General features: G+C 39.5%; 1 protein-coding gene across 6 annotated transcripts in view; it reads left to right on the forward strand.

The window, feature by feature from the left end:
• Window positions 1-21,231, forward strand: part of kst (spectrin beta chain, non-erythrocytic 5 kst) — a 372,152-nt gene that overhangs the window by 60,234 nt on the left and 290,687 nt on the right. For 5 of the 6 annotated variants that reach the window (XM_083122542.1, XM_083122545.1, XM_083122543.1 and 2 more), the window contains exon 1: window positions 17,978-18,113. The exons of the other annotated variant lie outside the window; for it this stretch is intronic. In XM_083122542.1, coding sequence (XP_082978668.1) covers window positions 18,035-18,113 — 79 coding nt within the window. In that variant the 5' untranslated portion in view covers window positions 17,978-18,034. Of the gene's footprint in view, window positions 1-17,977; window positions 18,114-21,231 lie in introns of those variants that run through there. 6 annotated transcript variants of the gene reach the window in all.

Consider the following 21,231-nt stretch of genomic DNA (forward strand, 5'->3'; position numbering starts at 1 on the left):
GCCTGTTGGCATCTTCCTATATTTTTTTTCATCCCTGCGCAGGATAGAATTCTATGCATGGCTCGTTTGTTCTCGTGGCTATCCCGAAGACCGTCTCCTATCATTTGAAAAACTTGAAGATATTCTTGTCGAACAATAAAAGTAATTAACGCAGAGAGTTCCAGCCACCGCATAGTTGTTTGTGTCGCCAAGGGATTGTTGCCCAGTTCGCAACTTCAGCCTAGTACGTACATGTATGTCTGCATAATGCCTTGAAAGTGCTATATTTTAGCTTATTTAAGTTATTATATATTTTTAAATGACATAGTCAAGGGGAGTCCGGACCCCATGGGCCAGCCCCAGAAAGGAAGCATACGATTTCATGCCAAGAAATGGGAGGATATTCTTTCAGAATACTTTCTTTAAAAGCACTTTTATTGTTGTACTTTTATGTGTTTCGTATGCGAATATTTTTTTTGAGTTCAAAATAATGTTTTCACTTAATTCTTGTTCTGGTTTATTTTGTTTGTGTCAATTCTGTGCCTCCAAAATCTATTTAATTAAGGTCAGCGCCACTACTTTACCGTATACGAGATGTAAAGTAGACAGGGTTCGAAACTGGACCTCGGTATCTAGGCGCCATTTTGCATCCAGTGTGTGGAAATGTAAAACATAGCTGAACTGGTGGAGGGAGGGGCCGGATGGATAGGGAGAATAGATAGCTATATAATGACAAGTTTGGAAGCTCATGGGTTTGGTACCCAACGAACAGAAATGTAAAGTTTACTTACATTTACCAATCTAGGGTCCTCTGTCACCAGTTTCTGTATCGAGATTGCAAGTTTCTTGCTGGATCTTTCATTTATTGTATTTTTCCTATGAAATGGGACTCTACGGTCACTCTACCATACCTTCCGCTTTTGTTAAGTCAGCGGTGAGAGACTCATACAATATGCATGAATCTGCGTGTACAAGATGGAGGACACATACTTTTCAAACCTTAGGACATTAGCAGAGGTATTTACACAGACATGCTCTTGATACAAGTTTGACTACAGGGAGTGGCCCTTAAAAATAATCCGGTGCTGTTTTTATGTTGCAAGCTTTCACCGAAGTATGTATCCTGGCATGTGACCAGTAAGGTCGGTATGAGCTGTATTGACTTGAAAGGAATCTTTGTTTTGTGACAACAGGAATCCGGGTCTCGGCCGAAAGATTCAATACGTACGCTTCAGGGTAAAGATGATACAATTGGATGCATAAATATTACCAGAAAAAGGTTTTTTTCTATTTCATCATGTTTTTCTTGCATTTTTCGTGATTTTAATTGAGTTGCATTATAGGCCTACTGATGCTGGTGCAGAAGTTAACTTTTTCATTTTTATTTTGTTTTAGTTCGTGAACGTTGCATGGCGGAAAACAGAGAATGAATATGACAATGGCCAATTTGCCTCGCTCTACATAGCCAGTCGAGGTTAGACTTGGTATAGTACAGTCTCGAGTTGAAAATGATTGTTTCATCTTGTGTCGAGTTGCCTGAAGCGTTCTCGGTCTTGTCTAAAGTTACTTTACTTTTCTCGTACTTGGCTTCTTGTCAAGTTGCAAATGATTGTCATGTTCTCGGCTTGGTCTCTACACTTTAACTTCAGTCTCGTCTCGAGGTGGTCTCCAGTGACTTTTCCGCACTACAAGCGTATATTTTGGTCTAGCTAGGCTATATGCGAAGCCTGAACCTCGGATAATAAAATAAAAATGATAATCAATTGTGAATAAAATTGTTCATTTCAATAAGATGATCGTGATTCTGGAATAAGCAACTTAATTTCTTAGGAGTTTGCAACCTCGCTACTATTGGTAGGTCAACGTGGGTTCCTTAAAGACGCCGAGAACGAACAAAATTGGTTGTCTAACTTCTTATACACGACGTTTACGCTGGCCTAGTCTTCTCCCTTCCTCCATAGCCTAGGACCACGTGCCATATAGTCAGAGTGTGCAGATCTTGAACTCAGCATATGCCACTGCCACAAAACATACCCCTAACACCACCCTAAAATTCATATTTTGAAAAAAGTGCAAGTTATATCCATTTTGGCTCTAAATACAAACTTAACGCTCCCCCAGATGGAAAATTGTAGATAAAAGCCCTGTTGTCTCTCGTTAGTAGAAGGTGGTAGAAGGCTACCGCCAAGTGTAAATAAATAACTTATGCAAAAGTATCAAGATGTTAATTTTGTATTTTCATAACAAGTGATGTTGTCTTAAGGCCTTTTCTGCCCCCTACTTCACAATTGAAATTGGAAGACTGGGCGATTAAATCACCATAAATTATTTTCGCTGATATTAGTTGATATTAGCAACACATTATTCATAGCATTAGTATGTAGAATTGTTTAATTTAGAATGACATTTGTAAACGTGAACAACCCATGCGAGGTTTAAATCAGTATATAAGTCCAATACGATGATGGCTGCAGGACGTTTTTCTATTACCTGTATTTCTTGAATTCAAGGCTTTTCTGTTGTTCGGATTCGTCGGAAAAGTACGTACATATAGGTGTGTAATATTTCCTCAATATTTAAATACAAAATCGGCATCTATGTAAAAGCGATATTTTTCTTTTTGTTTGCGCGAAAATTGTCACTCGCTTTCTCCCCGCGTATTTTGCTAGAAAACCGGAAGTCGAACGAACCTGCAACTAGCAGATACTATTGAAGTCGTCATATGTTATGAATGAACATCCGGTAAATAGCGCCCACAGAGTACGTACCGCGCGCTATTGCAAACTGCTGTGCTAAGGCTGCAACCACTAAAGTACAATGCATAGGAATAACAGAATATTTTAATATCGTGGGAAACCATGTGTGGAGGCAACCATCGTAATGAATGCAGGACTCCCACGCAACAAGATGTCAGGGTGATCCTGTTTCGGACATGCAACTGTTTCCAGGTCAAAATGCTGATAATTACCAGCGCTTCCGGTTATCGGTGGCAGTGCAGTGAAACCGGAAGGAGGGCACCTTTGTTCAGCCAGCTGTTCCTTGCTTCCTATTCTTGCGCTGTCCGTTGGCCTGTGCCCTTGGACATGCGCAGTCACGTGCAATTCCACGCTGATGTTGGAGATTTTATTTTGACGTGTGCTCTTAATCGTACGCATTAATTCGAAATTCACACAGCACATGAAATCGCAGGCTGATATTATTTTATGACCACGTTTCAGTTCCACACACTGCTTCATTATTTTTATGATTTTTTGTAATAATTGTTGGACAAAAATATTGCTACTCTGGCTAAAATTGTCAGTAGAGATTAATGTTTTTTGATTAAATTTCTGCTACTTATAATAATAATAATAATAATAATAATAATAATGCGCAATATAAACAATTATATAAAAATGATCATTATAAATACAAGAATACTAATATTTGTTTCAGTTTTTTGTTTTGAGTCCACTTTGTGCACAGATTATTGTGCGTCTGACTACCATGCGAGAGATCCGGGTGATTTTTTCCACCTGTTCAAACGGCTCCGGTGCTCACCAGGCGTCGTATAGAGTAGGTACCTGGAGGAAACTCTGGGGGGTAAAGGCGGCCAGGGGCTGATCACATCACCCTCACCTTCGGCCGTGATGAAGAAAATGTGGGGCCCTAACCCTACACCCCTATACGTCTTCATGGCATGCTGCATAGCACAGGGGAGAACTTTACCTTTTTACTTTTTTTGTGCGCAGATAGGCTAATCGCGACTGCACCTGCAGTTTAAAATGGGATCCGAATCACTACCAGGTATCTAACCCAGGATCTCTTAATTACAATGCGATGATGTTATTATTACGTCATCGAGAAGGCCCCAAGAATACTAATATGTTTTCGTCAATCGTTAATACAGTATTAACATGGGTGAATTTTCACCCATCGATTTTTGTTTTTCTTCTTTTTTTAATTGCGAAAAATTTGCAATAGGAAATTTGGAACGATGTAATTTTAAATTTAGCATGTTTTTGGTTTATTCCATACATTTCAGCAAAAATGAAAAATATCAAATACGTGAACACTAAAAACGTGTTTTTATTGTATTTTTAAAATTGTATTTTGAAGAGAGAGAGAGAGAGAGAGAGAGAGAACGAGAACGGAATTGCTTGAAAGGGGAAAAGCGACTGACGAGTGCATCTAACAGCGTGTACTTCTTCGCTCCGCCCACTGGCTTTCTCCCCTTCCCTGTCTTTATGCGCAGCCTTGCTCCAGAAATTGCCGGGATAGAGTATAATACCACTGACAGTTTAACCCTTAAAATCTGTTGTTATCAGTAATTCTAGTGACAATTAAAACATTCTTCTATCATAATGAAATGACATTTCTATGCGATGCTATGAGTACGTAGTTTGTATTCCACATAGATTTGTCATTTTGCACTCATTTTCCCTGACACTTATAAGCTAACATAACATAACCCACAGCTCTACAGCACCTTGAAGGGCCTTGGCTTACCTACCGACTGCTGGTCTCCCTCCCACACTGTTCCGCCGTCACCTTGTTGGAGCGTGGAGTTCTTAGACCAGTAAAGGGGTGACGGGTGATCAGCCCGACGAACCCCCAGCCGTTTTTACTGTAGGTCTTCTCGACCGGGTTACGCTCACTCACTCGGAGCTTCCCAATTTCCTCACGATGGTGGGTTGCCACCGGCCCTATACGTAGGCCGAATAAATTCCGACCAGAGCCGGATTCGAACCTACGCCGTCCCGCAGCGAACGATCTCAAGACGAGTGAACGCCTTAACCCGCTCGACTACGGAGGAGGACTATAAGCTAACATAGTGGTTTAAAATTTCAATCGAAGAGGGATAAAATTCAGAATGAGCTATATTTTAAGAAACATAATTAAAAATTAACTTTATTAAATTAAAATTATTATATTTTTATTTTTGATACAAGGCATACTTCATTTCGCAGCGAACACAAATACGTTTTTCAGTAGAATATTCAGTTCACACATTTTTGTTCAATTTGTTCAATTTTTCAGAGGTGTGTTTGTTTCTGTTTTCTTGCTTCGTTCGATGGTTACAAGAAACCTCTTTTTTAACAGGTCCTTGCCCACTCGAATGATTACTGTCTTTCTACTTCATATTCGCACAAAAACCTTGCTTGGGCCAGTTGGATATTTTTTTGAAAGTCCAACCCCTACCCCTTTGCTAAAGATGTGGAACCATCAAACTGTAGCTCAGTTATCTCATAAACTTAGATTGCCTTCGGTTTGGGGTAGAGTTTTCTCAATTCTGGTTGAGAGTACCCTTGAAGACACTTGATTTGTATCCTGATCAATTATCTGAAGCACGTCATTACCAAAATACAGTTGCAAGCAGTCCTGTTGTCTAGCAACTACTTTCAACTGAGGTAATACAACTTTGTTCAGCTTTCATTTTATAATGTTGAAACTCTCTGTTCTAGTAATCGGGGGAAATTATTTTTATTACAGTATAATAATTATTCATCTGTACTTAGGTAAACAGTACTGCTTGATGACTGTGACCAATCTCACAATCAATCTCCTCTGAGGAAACCACACTCTCATGATCAACTTCACTCACTGGTATAAAAGTTTTCGGTTTTAACACTGACCTCCCACAAATCCACATAATCATTCCTAGCTTGGCCTAATAATGGTCAAGTAATAACTGAATGTGTTCTAAACACATATTGCTACTTGCCATTGTGCACAAAGAAACCCAACAACATTGTCAACAATCACATTTAGAAACAGTGCTATGTAATGACATATTGCAACACAAGTGACTGAAAAACAAGTGCGAAATTTTTACCGAAGCTACTGATGCAAAGTGATTATTCTCAAAATGAGAAGAATGCCACTACTGCCAACTCTAACAACTGCCTTGTCCTGTTACGCAGCGCTATTTGGATTGTAAGTGCTGTTTATATCATAGGGGTTCAATGGACCCACCTTCGGTTTTAATGTCGCCCTCTTCTTCATACTGGGCCTCCCCGATTGCGCAGTGGTAGCGTCGTCGCCTTGTAATCAAGGGGTCTCGGGTTCGATACCCGGTGGAGGCACATGTGGTTCGGATCCCACTTAAAACTGTAGGTCCAGTCCCGATTAGCCTTACTGTGCATAAAGTGAGCTTAAAACACCAACTCAACTCAACTTTTCTTCATACTAATACCACCAACAAATGAAAATAAGAACATTGTTGAGACTCGCTGTGAAGAAGGTCAGTAACATGAACATAGTTGGCACAAAGAACCGAAGAACTTGATAAATTTTTGTAACTCCTGTAATCGAAAATACGAGAGAAAGGGTCCGGTGGACCCACCTTGGGGTTTTAAGGGTTAAACATGACCTCACGGACGTTTACACTTTCACCGTGAACACATTCTATTTATAGGTGGGCTTTTATTTTAATTTTTTTTGATTCACTGTAATTTCTTATTGTTAATTGCATAGCTTTTCAGCAATAGTTTAACCTCACCTCACACAAAATTACCTCGATGAATATACGTAGATTTATAAAATGGTCATAAAATAACTAAAATAGATTGCAGTACTGCAAAACAACCGTACTAATTTTCTCACCTCACTTATTTGCACTTCTTGTGCAGTAGAAATAGGTCCCACATGTAAAAGGAAAGTCCTTTCCGCGTTTAGCATACATTCTTATCACGGTACATTACCTTTACAGAGTAATAAAGTCGGGAAAATTCAGAAGTGCAATTCGAAGATCGTGTACATACGGTTGAAGGCAGCGAACGAGAGAAGAGTGAGTTTATTAGATATTACTCTCGGGGTATTCGACTCGGAACAAATGTAATATGATAATTGAGCCAGCGATCTCACCGGTAGATGAAAAAGAACCTGGACGTAGCCATAATGAGTCCAGCTTTCGGTGTGTCGTGGTGTGCAGTGCGTTGCGGGCTTTGAAGTTTCATGACTGGTGCTAAATCATGGACTTACTTCTGTGTGGAGTACCTGTGTGACATTGGCGAATAAATCATCCAGTTTCGTACTCGTGTACTTCCTGTTATTCAAGTGCCTTGTTGTATTTTTCTCACTGAACTATGCGGAAGGATGTGTATCCATATCGCCGGAGATTGAGACGTTCAGGTATGATAATGTATAATGTGTTGCAATTAAAGCCCCCATTTGTGGGTAATTATATGTGCTAATAATAATAACACCCTACCAAATGTGGTACATATAACATATAACTATTTCACCAAAACGAATTCCTAATTCAATTGTTGGCGATAGACTTCTATGGAAAAATGCTCAAAAAATTATACGAATGCACATATAAAATACATATAAATGTTTTAATCGCTACTTCCTGGTTTTCATTCGGTTTTTAAGTACGCATGCTTTTTTTAAAAACTAGAATATGAGCGGGAATTCGCAAGTTTTGAAAGTTACATATTTTTGTATATTACAGGTTAATTCTACGTAAAAATCTGGGCTATATTCCGTTTGCCGCCATCTTTTTCGACAATGGGGAATTTCATCCATGTTTCCAGATTATTTGAACGTATATACATTTCTTTGGCCATTTTGTATTGCCCTATATTAATTTTTCGTCGCTCCCCGGCCTGGCTGCTTCAAGTACGATGATGAAGATGAATTATGAGCAGTTGAAGCGGATGAAAGAGCAACAATGAAAAATGCTTCATTCTGGATTGGAAACTACAACTACGACTGTAGTTGTATTAATTTTATAATTGTTGTGTGGTATTTGTTTTTTCGCATACATTAGCTTTGTCATTTAGCCGGATTCGTGGTGGAGTGGTTGGCACAGCGCGCCACAACGCCAGGGGTCTCGTGTTTGAATCCTGGGCATGGGTGTTCTTTGTGAATGTCTTTTCATCAGTTTCACCATACCTTCGCGATTAGCCAAAAGTGGCAGAAAAGTGAAGTAAAATAAACCACATCAAAAAATTAGCTTTGGAATTTCGCTTTTCATTTAATTTTTGCGATCAAGTTTGGTGCGTTGGCACTTTCATGTTGTGATATCACTGAGGCGAAGTACACTGTGGATCAGTAATATTCAAATTCACATTTCTAGTCAACAATTTATTCTTCCTCCTCCCTCTCTTTCTCTTTTACGTACACACCGTCGGGAAAAAACATTTCAGTTACGCTGGTCATGTGAAAATGTATCTCGCCTCGAACAACTGCGGATTTACATCATATAAATATGCTCTGGTAGTATCACAGCAACTTCGGTGTGAGTCTACAGATTGACGCTTCAAGCCGACTCCTCCCACTCAACAATTTTCGACCTTCAGGCACATGCGTAGAAGCCAGCGCACGTGAAAGTATATTTTTCTGCGCAGTAGGTACAGTTTCGCATATATTTTAAATCTGTCAAAATGGACACTATTATTAGAAAAAGAAAAATGGGACGTATTTCTCCTTACATTACAATTGTAATTAAGTAGCCAAGCGGGCTATGTGTTTCGACTTGTGTATTTTTTTATAGAGCACGCAAAACGTTCTGTCTTCCGCTTAGTTTTCAATAATCAGAGCAATGTTTTGGCGTGTTTCGTGACAACCAGCTCGTCTTAAACATTTTGTTCTTTCCGTTCATGTGCTTCGTGCAGGCATATTAAGTTAGTTATAAGCGCCCATGTAAAATTCTAGTTTCCGTCTGACACCTAGATTCGTAGATCTTCCTCTCGTTTAGCTATATACTCGCATTTCGTCAAATAAACTATATTTCTTGACCTTAATCCACAGATCTTATGGACTTTAGAGAACTTTGTGTTCTAGTTATGTAACTTTACAAAATTACATGAGATGATGACATTATCTTCTTTAATGGTTTGGTACCTTTCTAATGATTTTATTTCTTTTCTTACAGGTAAGTAAGTGTCCATTAGAAGGTGAAGTGAACAATATCCTTGCGTTGAAGGGTAAGTAGGTGTCAACAGATTGTGAAGAAGATCATAGTTATTCTTGCTACTAGAACTATGTCTATGCGTGTTGATGGTCTGGCAGTTTATTCGAAAGTATCGGACACACCTGGTGACTGAAAATGTTCACATTACATTTACTGTGTGACAAAGCTTTTGACTGCAGGGTTCGAATCCCGGCATGAGATGTGCCAGCCCGCAAACCCAGAGATTTCATTTCCCTGAGAAAATGTACAGTAGTTCCATGCAAAATCGAAATATCCCGATATTGAAGCAGGACATGAATATCTTACTTGGTTATCACTGAACTCTTAAGATTTTTACTTAAATTTGGCGTTATCGTTAGAGCGGTCTAGAAAGAAACGAGAGGAGACCGACTGTGTCAGGGCCACCCGGTGTCTTTCGAGACGTCGGCAAACTGTAATGCATGATATTTGAAAACTTTACTATGCGACTTTGTGAACCTGTGCAGCGTGAATTGAAAATAAAATTACATTTTTCGATAGTCCATATGCCCGAACGAGGCGTCAAGTTCTTTTCCTTCTTCGTCTCAACAAAACCACCTCTATTAGCCACCCAGTACTACTTTTAATATTTTGTATTGCAATGTTAAGAACCACGGTTAACATAAAAATGCAAGCAGTTTCGTTTTTATACAAAAACAACAATTTAATCCATAACTCGAAATCATTGATCTTTACATAACTCCATACTTGACAATCAATCGACAAAATAATTGAGCGTCGACTTACATAAACCTCACTTAATTCATGATGCTAATAGTCCAAGAATTTTACAGGCATCGTGCATCATCAAGGGCGTCCCCATGGCGTAGTTGTAACGTTGTCGTCTTGTCAACAAGAGGTCCCGGGTTCGATACCCGGTGGAGACACATAGTGGTTCGGATCTCACTTCTAACTTTAAGCCCAGTTCCAATTAGCGTATCAGTGTACCAAAGTGGACTCAAAACAGGTTTCGTTGCACTACCATTCTTGAAATGACGAATGGATTTTGTCACTCTCGTTTCTGAACACGTTTCCAGTGGTATGTTTAATCAACCAATGTTCTTTCTCTATCTCTTGATTAACCTACCTGCATGTATGCACAGTCGAACACATACAAACAATGTTATTTGTTCCCGTATCGTATTCGGCGAGCATTTTCATTCTATTAATGAGTGAGTTGATCGTAAACCACTATTGATACCCGCATCCTGTTGCATTTACTCATTCACAGGAAATTACAATCTATTGTCGCTTGCTCATATTGGAGCTAGGACTCTTCGAGATGAAATTTGTACAGCGTAACCCGTCGGACACTTTGTAGTATTGTTGGGTATTTTGGTACCATAGGGTGGAGGTCCTCACAAATAACCTCGTTAAGCAATGTACAGCGTGTAGAGGTCATTAACTCCAGCAGCGTAGTTTTGAGCCTAACGTTTTGGAAGGGGTGCAGAACATGAATCTCAGATTCCAGGATAAAAAAGAAAAGAAAAATACCATTAACTTGTAAATTTTAATAAACCTGAAAAAGTGGGAAGGGGCTAGTGCTCCCCCAAGTTACAATTATGATGAACACAAACAACGTTTTTCTGTTTGTTGTCTCGTTTCGACGATGTGAACTTTATAACTAATTTTTATCCTGAATATATGCAATCACCCAGCACAGATCCACCCAAGCGAATTGTATCTGAGGAATTGCATAATTTCCAAAATGCTATTTAAAAAATCACGTGTGATTTGTAGTTATGGGTCAGGGCTAAGTGTTAGAAACTACCTTATTTTCTCGAACGTTAGTTCGAAAGTGCTCCCGGTTGTTTTAATTTTTTTTTTTGTTATCTGGTTTTTTGTAATAAAATAATTGGTTGCGCATAACGAGCGCTCACGAACTCGCTACCGAAGATTCTAGATTCTAGACACGACCAGAGCATAGATGTATTTTTGTCATTGTTCTTCCATTCATGCAATGTAATCCTAATCAACATTCCTGGTCATAGCAGCGATTAGCCCAAAGGGCTCAAAGCCATTTTAAGAAACCGAAATACAAAATAACGCACCAAATATAAGACCCGCACTTTAACATGAATAGAAGGAAGCTAGTTTTTCGAATTGTGTTCCTCTTGCCTATCGAGTAATTTATGATCTTCATTGTGACGTTTTGACCCTTCGGCTAATCAGCAACTTCCCAGAAACGTGTCTCTGCTGATAAGAACAAAATCAATTTCCACATGGCTGGACGCAGTTCCGATATTCATTAATAGATGTCGCTACGTTACAGTTTTTGATTTTCGGAGTAATTGGCAGAGTGAAAAGCCGTGAAAATTTAACCATTCTATTTTTTCTTTGCGGTTCTTGTATTGCAGTCCCGGTACATCCGTCATATTTGTGAAAGAGCTTTATCGTATGCACGTGTAGACTCGGAGCGAGCAGCTGTACTGTAGTGTTGTTAGAGAGGCGGAAGTCAGGAGGCAGGAGGCTTCGTCTGTCGCGTTCGTGCAGTGGGGAAACCTCTCGTCTTCTGATTCGTGGTTTACAGCTCAGCGTGACATTGTGCAGATCAGGTATCCAATCCAGGTTTCGGGAATCGTGTTTCGGAAATCGGATTCGAGATTCGGACATCGATCTCAAGAATGGAGATTCGGAAATCGGATCCAGAATTGGGTATTCGGAAATCGGATCAAGGATTAGGGATTCGGAAATCGGATCCAGAATTGGGGATTCGGAAATCTGATCAAGGATTGGGGATTCGGAAATCGGATCATGTATTGGGGATTCGGAAATCGAATGAAGGATTGGAGATTCGGAAATCTGATCTAGGATTGGAGATTCGGAAAGCGGATCCAGAGTTGGAGATTAGGAAAGCGGATCAAGGATTGGAGATTCGGAAATCCGGATCCAGGATTGGAGATTTGGAATTCGGAAAGCGGATCAAGGACTCGAAATTCAGATATCTGATCCACGATGAGATTCGGACATCGGACCCAGGATTCGAGATTCAGTTTTGAATTCCAGTTCCTAATTTCTCTGATACAATCAACGAGAGAGAAGAGTACTGCTGAGACGGATCCTATGGAACTCGGCCGTTGACTGCTATTACGTCATGAGGCCCAATGTCTGTGTGGGAGGAGGCCAGATCGTGGGGATAAGCGGTGGAGGTTTTTTTTTGCATCCTTTTTTTAAAAGCAAGGCTTCGAATAAGTAATTTTTATGTGGTAATTTCAGATGGCCTCTTTCCTCCATGCTGATTATATCCACGTGTTGCTCACTGTAATTCATACTTGTGTCATTGAACGTTTCACTTACTTTTTTGCCACTTTCAGAGTAGTTGGCTAGCGGACCGAATTTGGAGTAAGATCTACAGGTCGTGGCAAGGTCAGAAATAGGATCTGGCCACACATTTCAGAGATAGCTCGATTCACGTACGTCGCCGGAATTGCGATAAGTGCAACAGAAATGAATCCTCCAGAAGCGGGCGCGAAATCGTCGCTGGAAAGGAGAAAGATTTTTTATTTATTTTTTCCTGTCTCGACCATGAGCAGTTCAGGAGCATATTGACCTACAGTGAAATATTCTACATTTTTGCTAAGTTTAAAATCACCACAGAATTTTAAATTTGAATAGTCTACATATTCATTTACATCTTTATTTATATAAAACTGTAATGTAATGTAAAGATATAAAGATCCAACAAATGTTAATGGATTCTACAATCATAGTTAAATTTGTTTAATACATGTGTTGCAAAATGCAATAACAAAAATTTGAAAAGAGACAGTTAAGACACACTAACAAACATCTTCCATGGAAGTGGAGATCAGCCACTAAACTTCCGAATTACGTATCTGTCAAGAAAATGTCCTCTTAAGAAAATAACCATCACGTCATCTTCAATCATGCCAAAACTATCTTTTAAACTCTTTGATGATAAATAAACATACATCAAAATATATATTCCAGTTATCTGTATTATTTTCTAAGAAATAGAATTTTCTTATAAGTATGTGATTTCCTGTTTACATCGACTAAAATAAATTTGTTCACCTGAAGATGGGGAAGAGAAGCTTTCTCGAAACGTAGTGGAAGAATATATCGTAGGCAAGGATGGTCAATGGATACTGTCCAATTGAGATTGCATGCTAATAATAATGATTAAAGAACCACTCACTTACATTCAATCTTTATGGAATGCGTCATCTAATCACAGTTCGCAGTATAAGTAGCAACCTTGTTGCTTAGAAAGCCCAGTTAGCTATAGCATTTATTAAAGACAACAGCAAGCAAAAAAAAAAAAAAAAAAAAAAAGTCATTAACGTGTGTTTGCATTAAAATAGACAAGTGGAATGATCTCGTGAAGTGTGTTGTTGATTTGCTTAATGCGTCTCCCCGTCGTCTGATGAATTAATCACTCAGTCTCCGAGGCTGGCACAAAAACGGCGGTCTCTTCCCTCTCACAGGGATTTTCAACACCCAACTGTAAGTCAGATGCCTGTAGCCCCCCTTTTTATTTCAAAGCAATTAAGTTTCGATTGCTCTTAATGCCATGCCGTCACCATTATTGCCTTAGTACAAGATATGACAGGAGCAAAGTTCGGAAAGTTACTAGAACTTACTTGTACAGTTGCTTTCTTCCGGAGACTTACTTGTAGCATGTTACCATTGGTTATATTTCCTGTTACCGAGACCAGCAATGTCGAAAACATGGCGCGAGGGTGGGGGTTGGGGGGAGGCGAAGGAATGGTTGAGAGTTTCTGATATTTTCCAGGAAAATTTTAACAGTATGCTCATAGTCCAGTAAAAGTAGGCAAAATGTCATAAAAGAATGGAAAAAATTCCAACAGAGATAAAAATTGGTAGATATCACCAGTATGGTATTTCAAACAACATACTAAAAGTCCCCGACAATCCGAGTTGTGCTCTGTCCGCCATATTGGAAAATGGCGGATGAACGGTGACGTTTGATCATAATTGCTTTATTAACTAAAAATGGTGAAGGTTGAGCCGAAAATGTGTTCAGACATAAATTAAAGAAAATAAAATTTCCAATAACTGTAAGAAGATAAATGTTTGTGATTTAACCAACTTATCTAATTGTGTAAAAAATAAATTTAACTCTGTGGAAACTTTTCCCATTTTGTAATCAAATTTGTCTGGTGTTGATTGAAGTTTTACACTTTTATTTCGTGACTTGTAACGAATAATATATATTACTGACAAAGCTTCTTCCAATCTGCTTCCCCTCATCATATATCCTATCGCTCCCTGCTTCCCCTCATCATATATCCTATCGCTCCCTGCTTCCCCTCATCATATGTCATATCGCTCCCATATACGACATAAGCATGTGGAATCCACCTAGACGAAGGACAACTGACGACATATCTCCGTTGTCTAGAGAAGCCGCAACAATTTCAGAAGCTTTCAGATATAGAGGTTGGTCGAAAGTAACAATACATGTCTTTTGAATATGTTTCATGCATTCTTCAACTGCGAACATAAGGGATAAGTATATGGCATCTGGACTTGTCGGCAGCAGCTTTATAAATGGTAATATACTTATTTCAGAAATGTGATATGCCTTGCTACCTTCAGTGGCAAGCTCCATATAACCACTCCAACTTGGACTTGGTGACAAGGTAAGGTGATTTCCACACATCCATACAAAATCATGAAGTGATGCAACATGCACTGATGGTGCTACCTGTTTGGTGTATTCAATTTCTTTAATCTTGATTTTCCGCAGGACACGGACAGCAGGCACAACGTACGTGCGTAATGGAACATTACCAAATTTGGCAAGGTAACATTCTGGTGGTTGCTTCTTCAATCGAACATTTTCTTTTCTGGGATGAACAGATCTTGCAGGAGTAGTGCACATAATGCTCCCCATATTGTGGAAAGTTCCTAGTCCGTCCAAGGTCCAAACATTGACGTCTGCATTATCAAAAACAAAGCGATTCAATAATTCCTTGTCAGCAACAATTTTCTCATCTAAGATACAATATGGCTTCATTGTAGGATGCACATAAACCCATGCTTGATAACATATCAATAAGATTTCTTAAACCAAAATGTCTATGTAGATGAACTGCAAGTCCAATCTGAATCATTGAATTGAATGACCGTGGTCTTACTTTGGTTTGGTATGAGTTGGTGTTTTAAGTCCACTTTATGCACAGTAAGGCAAATCGGGACTGGACCTACAGTTTAAAGTGGGATCCGAACCACTTGTGCCTCCACCGGGTATCGAACCCGGGACCCCTTGATTACAAGGCAATGACGCTACCACTGCGCCATGGGGGAGGCCCCCGTGGTCTTACTGCTGATATAATAGCATGCTCAATACACACACATTTTCTTTTGATGAAGTCTTCATTTCCTTTTATTCGTTTCATAATCACACCTTCTGTAAAGACCCTTAATGTCTCTGGAACCATATCATCAACTGTCTTCAAGCATTCATGTGGATTTGGATACATATCTTTGGCATATGTTTCGGATCGTATATCTTCCCGAATTATTGCAGCAGCAGTTCTAACAATTCTAAGTCTTTCGTTCTTTGGATCTTCTTCTTTCTGTGTGTACCAACTTTTGGATAATATTTTATATCCTGTATCACGGAAACATACTGTAGCGGTTTGCCCTTTACGTGTTGTTATCATCATGTCTTCTCCATAGTGATCACATAGGCGTTTCCTAAGAGTTTTTTTCTGAGACATCAGTATCTTATGGAAGATATTCCTTCATCTTCGCCATAAGTTGATTCATCGAGTACTGACACTCGTGGTTACCATTATCAAGGTAGCAGCATAACTGCAGAAATGCTATAGAAATACACTCATCTTCAGGCCTACCACGTTTTCCCGATGTAGGTGAGGATGTGTAAAATTTAGTGAAACAAGGATGGTGGTACCTAGCCTCAACTGCAACTAGAATCAATAACGGTACGAATTCGATCAAGCACTGTCCTTCCCCAATCATCGTTCCTCTTGATGGCAGCTTCAATGATTTGATCCTTGAATGTTAAGGATCGAACTTCAAATATTTTAACTCGTCTGTTCACATTTTTTTTCGTTTCTGCTTGAAAATCACAAACTTCACTGCAAAACCAGCAATCACGTTAGAAGTCAAATATATGTATTATATATATGTGTGTGTGTATCGAAGGAGTATTGAATTTTGTGGCGAACGATTATTTGCAGCAGTAATACTACTCTCACGAGTATAGTCTTTAAGGCACTTAATATGTAACCACACATTCGTCTCATTTTCCAATTTCTCAAATATTCCAACTTTTCGGCGTAAACTGCTGCTCTTTATAGCATGTAAGCCTTTTATCACAACTACAGTGTCACCTTCACTCAACGTTTGTTCACAAATAATACAATATTGGGTTATATCCATTGTTGCCTTGCCAAAAAGGTTATTCAGTTTGTTTTCCGATGATCACATACATTACATCCAAGTTCCACAACGGGCAGCATGTAAAGAAATTACATATATTATTAACAGTGAAATGGTTGGTTAAATCACAAAAAAATATTTTCTTACAGTTATTGGCAATTTTCTTTTCTTTAATTTATGTCTGAACACATTTTCGGCTCAACCTTCACCATTTTTAGTTAATAAAGCAATTATGATCAAACGTCACCGTTCATCCGCCATTTTCCAATATGGCGGCCAGAGCACAACTCGGATAGTCGGGGACTTTTAGTATGTTGTTTGAAATACCATACTGGTGATATCTACCAATTTTTATCTCTGTTGGAATTTTTTCCATTCTTTTATGACATTTTGCCTACTTTTACTGGACTATCAGCAGTACATACATTTTCCTCTGGCATTATTATTATTATTATTATTATTATTATTATTATTATTATTATTATTACATATCCATGCCATACTCAGCATTTATTTGGCCACAGGACCCCACTACTTCTTGTATCACCATTCCGCTACGTGGGATTCCTTCACAAAGTGGCACCAAAATAACTACAACGCAAAACCTTGTGACTTGAGTGCCTACCCGTGTGGCCCGAGAGTAATTGTTACAGCGACAATCACGTTGCTATGCAACCTATGGAATTCGAGAGGACCTTACACGTCAGCAGCTTCCACGGCTCTCCTCTCGTATGCGTTAACAAGCCCTCCGCAAACATGTTTGTCTACATGTAATCCTGCAGCGTGATGGAAAATGTGGAAGTGCGTGTGTGGAACCAGGCGTGTAATTTCGTTTTTCCTCGGAAGATCCTGTCTCCGGGGGAAACTAACGCCCCTCTCCGTCCCCTGTCGCATATTTGGAGCTACCATGCGGGTTCACTTGTCAAGCAGTCAGGCCAGTTGGTGTAAATTACATCTTGTGGACCGTGCACCCGTCATGTCCACAGTTGTTCGTTTCGAATGTCCTCACAATAATAGGTACCGTCCAATTAGGCAACCTCTTCCTCACCCTCGTTGGGCGATATTTGGTGCGGCCTACGTAACTTCTATAGTGTGCAACACTGCTGAAATTTATTTCCACTAATCGTAGTTTCGAATGTAGAATGTGTAATAAAACTGTAGATGTAATGACCAAGAAAATACAACTCTGTTTTATTTTGTCCCCCTCCTCACGTCGTTACATTTATGTCAAAACCGAATATCAGCGTTTATGAAATGTTTCATTGGCGGATTTTTTGTGAATCACCCTGTGTATATGCATGTTTTACTGATAAACTTTTTTAACTGAAAGGTATTATTACCATGGTAGTAGTTATGGCAGTACATGCATGCAGTCTTAATGAATTAGGACATCGTATTCTTGATTTTGGATTCGGACTTCGCATGCAATATTCTGGACTCGGGTATCAGATTCAGTATTCTTGCTTCGGATAACGAATTCTGGATTAGGAAAACGGATCGGGATTATGATATTTCTGATTGTACCACCAGCCCTTCCTCGTGTATACTTTGCAGCACTTGTATAGCGGAGATTGATATGTATGTAGCGAAGGGGAATGGAGAGCGGGGGACCGACTATCTCCCCGATGCCAGAGCCAAGCGATACGAGATAGCGGGCACTGATTAGAGCTGCCTGCATTCTGGGGAGGCGTTCCTCAGTCGAGTGCGACTTCTGCTGCTGTGCAGCGGATGCTGTGAAAAATGGAGAACAGATTCGGGAGTTTACGGAGATCGAAAATCGGTGCGAATGATCCAAGGGTTGCATCAGTCAGGGCTAGCGGTGAGTGTGCTTATTGTCATTGTTCAGGGTTCATTAGCAGCCGAGTTGCGTGCGTTTCCTCTGTTTTGTGTTCTTAAAGACGAACTCTCGCTATAAAACTTTTTTTTTTGTTTCGAACCCATTATGTTATTGAAACGGTGGGATCTTGACCTGGTAATGATACACCAAGATCGAGACGTGCGCGAGATAGAGATAAGTGAAAGCGAGACATAATCGAGGGCCTCGCTTTGTTCAAGGTATTAAGGTTTATGAAAATTTCGTCTAAATGCAAAGTACTTTACTATGCGGCTTGCTTAGATTCTGTACCGAGTTTAAGACTGTGTGATAGATATATGTTGTTTGATATTCAATAACCTATGTATGTTTCCGGTTTGTTTTATATACATATATATATATTCCATATTCCTGTATTATACCTAGGTATTAATCGAGATTCGAGACGAGATCTGATTTTTCCTCCGAGACAAGATCGAGGCTGAAGTTTAGATAAAAGACAGAACCGAGAACAGAAATTTGTTTATAACTATGAACGAGGGAGGAGTGACTCCACATTTCTCATTCTCAGAACGAGACTGTGCCAAGTCTCGCCCGTCTCGTTTCTGTACCATTCTTATACTGAAGTGTGACCGACACTAGGGTTCGAACCCGAGAACTCTAGATTACGAGACAACACATAACAATTAGTCCGTCCATCGGTATGGGCCTCTAGAAAGGACGAACAGGAGGACCTCCTTAGGTCCTTAAGTAATGTCAAGTGAAGATTTCATACGTGTAATTTTACGTTATAATTTGATACACGCAAATGTACTACGTAGAAATATTAAGTGAATAATGGGGCTCTAACCAGATCTTTAGCATACCGTGTCATTTCCTTACCAACTGAGCTATCAAGCCAGTCCTGGTTTCGCCGGATTTTTCTCTGCCGCTGTTCTAACTGGAAGTGTAAGCTATCTGTCAGTGCTATCGTAACGGGATCAGTTGCCTTCGGCCCCGTCTAGTTCGCTGCACTTTTCTGACACTACGTGCAGAGCAGGTGCATCCCAGTGTCAAGCTGGTGTAAGAAAATCATGTTCAACCAAGTATACGCTGTACGCAAGAATAGCGATGCTCAAGTTCAGAAAATTCAACAAATGCTTATACCCTTCTGCTTTCAACATTCATTCGATTGGTCAGCACGTATGTAAACGTACACCACGTTGTACACAGCTCCAGAACGCAGTGCAAGCAAACGATGCAGACACCAAATGAACGAAGTAGACGACCCGAACCAGACGGGGCTTTTGAAACACTGATGACGTGACGGTGTATTTTACCTTCTGCTATGTACACATTTGCAGTTGGTAGTATCCTGTTCGAGTCTCCATTTTCGTTTAAATTTCTGTTATTTTATTTAAGTAGCAATAAATTGGATTATCATCATAAAGGACTGATAATTACAAGTGAAAACAGTATGCAAGCAGAGTCGCCAGAGTTTCGCATTCAAGCTGTTTTTTTTTTTTAATTTTCTTATTTAATTATTTTTTTAAAAAAATCATATTTTGCCGAAATGCCATTTTTCCGTTTCACGTCAGTACATAATACTGTTCACACAGAGCTCGTAATGCATCAAATCAAGGTTGATTATTTGAAATGAACGTGTCTGGTCTGTTCAATTGATGCATTTTAGTCCATTACATTAAACACCGTCCGATCCTTGGATGGATTTCTCTATGTATTTCAATGCACCAGAAGTGCATATTAGCTTTTCATGCATTGTAATGTATTGGAGTAAGAAAATGTACATATGTGTGTCCATTGACACTGGGTTGAGATTTAGATACCCCTAAAGATTACGAAGTCCTGCAATACTGGAGCTGTAACTACAAGTAAGGACTCTCCACCCCTCTCCCCTTCAAATGGCCTGTGGCTTTAAATAGCTACTAATTTTAGGTAAGGGGGTATTTCCCCGTATACATAGAAGGGTGCAAAATGGCCTAAAGTGCCGACGCACCCAAAACGTTTACTTCAATCAAATATTACATGATTGTTTCGATGATAATTATAATGAAACGGTTTGGATTAACCTCTGTTTTGTTTAGATCGTAACACATTTTCTTCGGTTCGAACATCGACTGTAATGTTGGTTTCATATTTCTCTGAATAGCTCTGCTCCTTGACCATGTCAAGGTTAGGGGATCGTCGTGCCCGCCACGGTGTGTGGATCGTAACGGTCACATGCGTTTCATTTCAGATTAAATTAAGTACATGCATAAATTAGGTCGTCCTGAGTTAAAGTCGAAAGTTTACTTCCGCTTTCGACTAATATATTCCATGCAGTTTTTGGTTAGAATCTTAGAATTCTGTGTTTCTTATTTTGCGTCCCTTTTCTTTCAATTTTGCGTAATCGTAACGATGAAGATGAATGGTTAGAAGAAATTGATGAAGGGACACACTAAGAAACACGGGGGCAGGATCCGAAGCCGGACCCTTCGTAAAAGAGACAGTGAGGAATTTGTAACTCAGGAGGAGTTCAAATTACCCAAATATAAATTCAGTTTAAAAAGTTGTCATTTGAAGATGAAGATTGGCTAATCGGGACTAGATTTGTATTTTAAAGCAGGATTCGAATCTGTGCAATGTGCCTCCACCGGGGATCGTACCCGAGACCACTTTATTGCATGGCAACAGCGATGTCACTTTGCCATCTAGGAGCGCATTTGCCATAATAGCTTTTCGAGATAGTGGTGGTACCAAGATGAGGTGAGATTTGGCATAGTCTCGTGCGAATTGAAGCGTACCCTTTTTCTCTGTCCTTTATACGTAGATTTGCAAATACCTATTTCGTTCCAAATCTTAGTCACCTTCGTAGTCGAGGTCGTTGAGTGGTGGATTCACTAGTTCGCCACCCCAGGTTCAGGGTTCCAGTCACTGCCTGGGTATGAGTGGATGCCACCACTCCGCCTCATTTGTCACGATTAGTCTAAAGTGGAAGGAAAGTAATACAAAAAAATGAATATGCGGAAAAAATCGCCTAGAGAAAAAATAAAAAATGATAAAAAAAAATATTCCAGACACCATTGCGATGTATGTGTGAATAAGTAGCTTAGAAAAGCAATTTTTATTTTATTCGAAATTTTCA

The sequence above is a fragment of the Lepisma saccharinum genome, chromosome 5, assembly GCF_977018435.1.
Source record: "Lepisma saccharinum chromosome 5, izLepSacc3.1, whole genome shotgun sequence".
Taxonomy (NCBI): Eukaryota; Metazoa; Arthropoda; class Insecta; order Zygentoma; family Lepismatidae; genus Lepisma; species Lepisma saccharinum.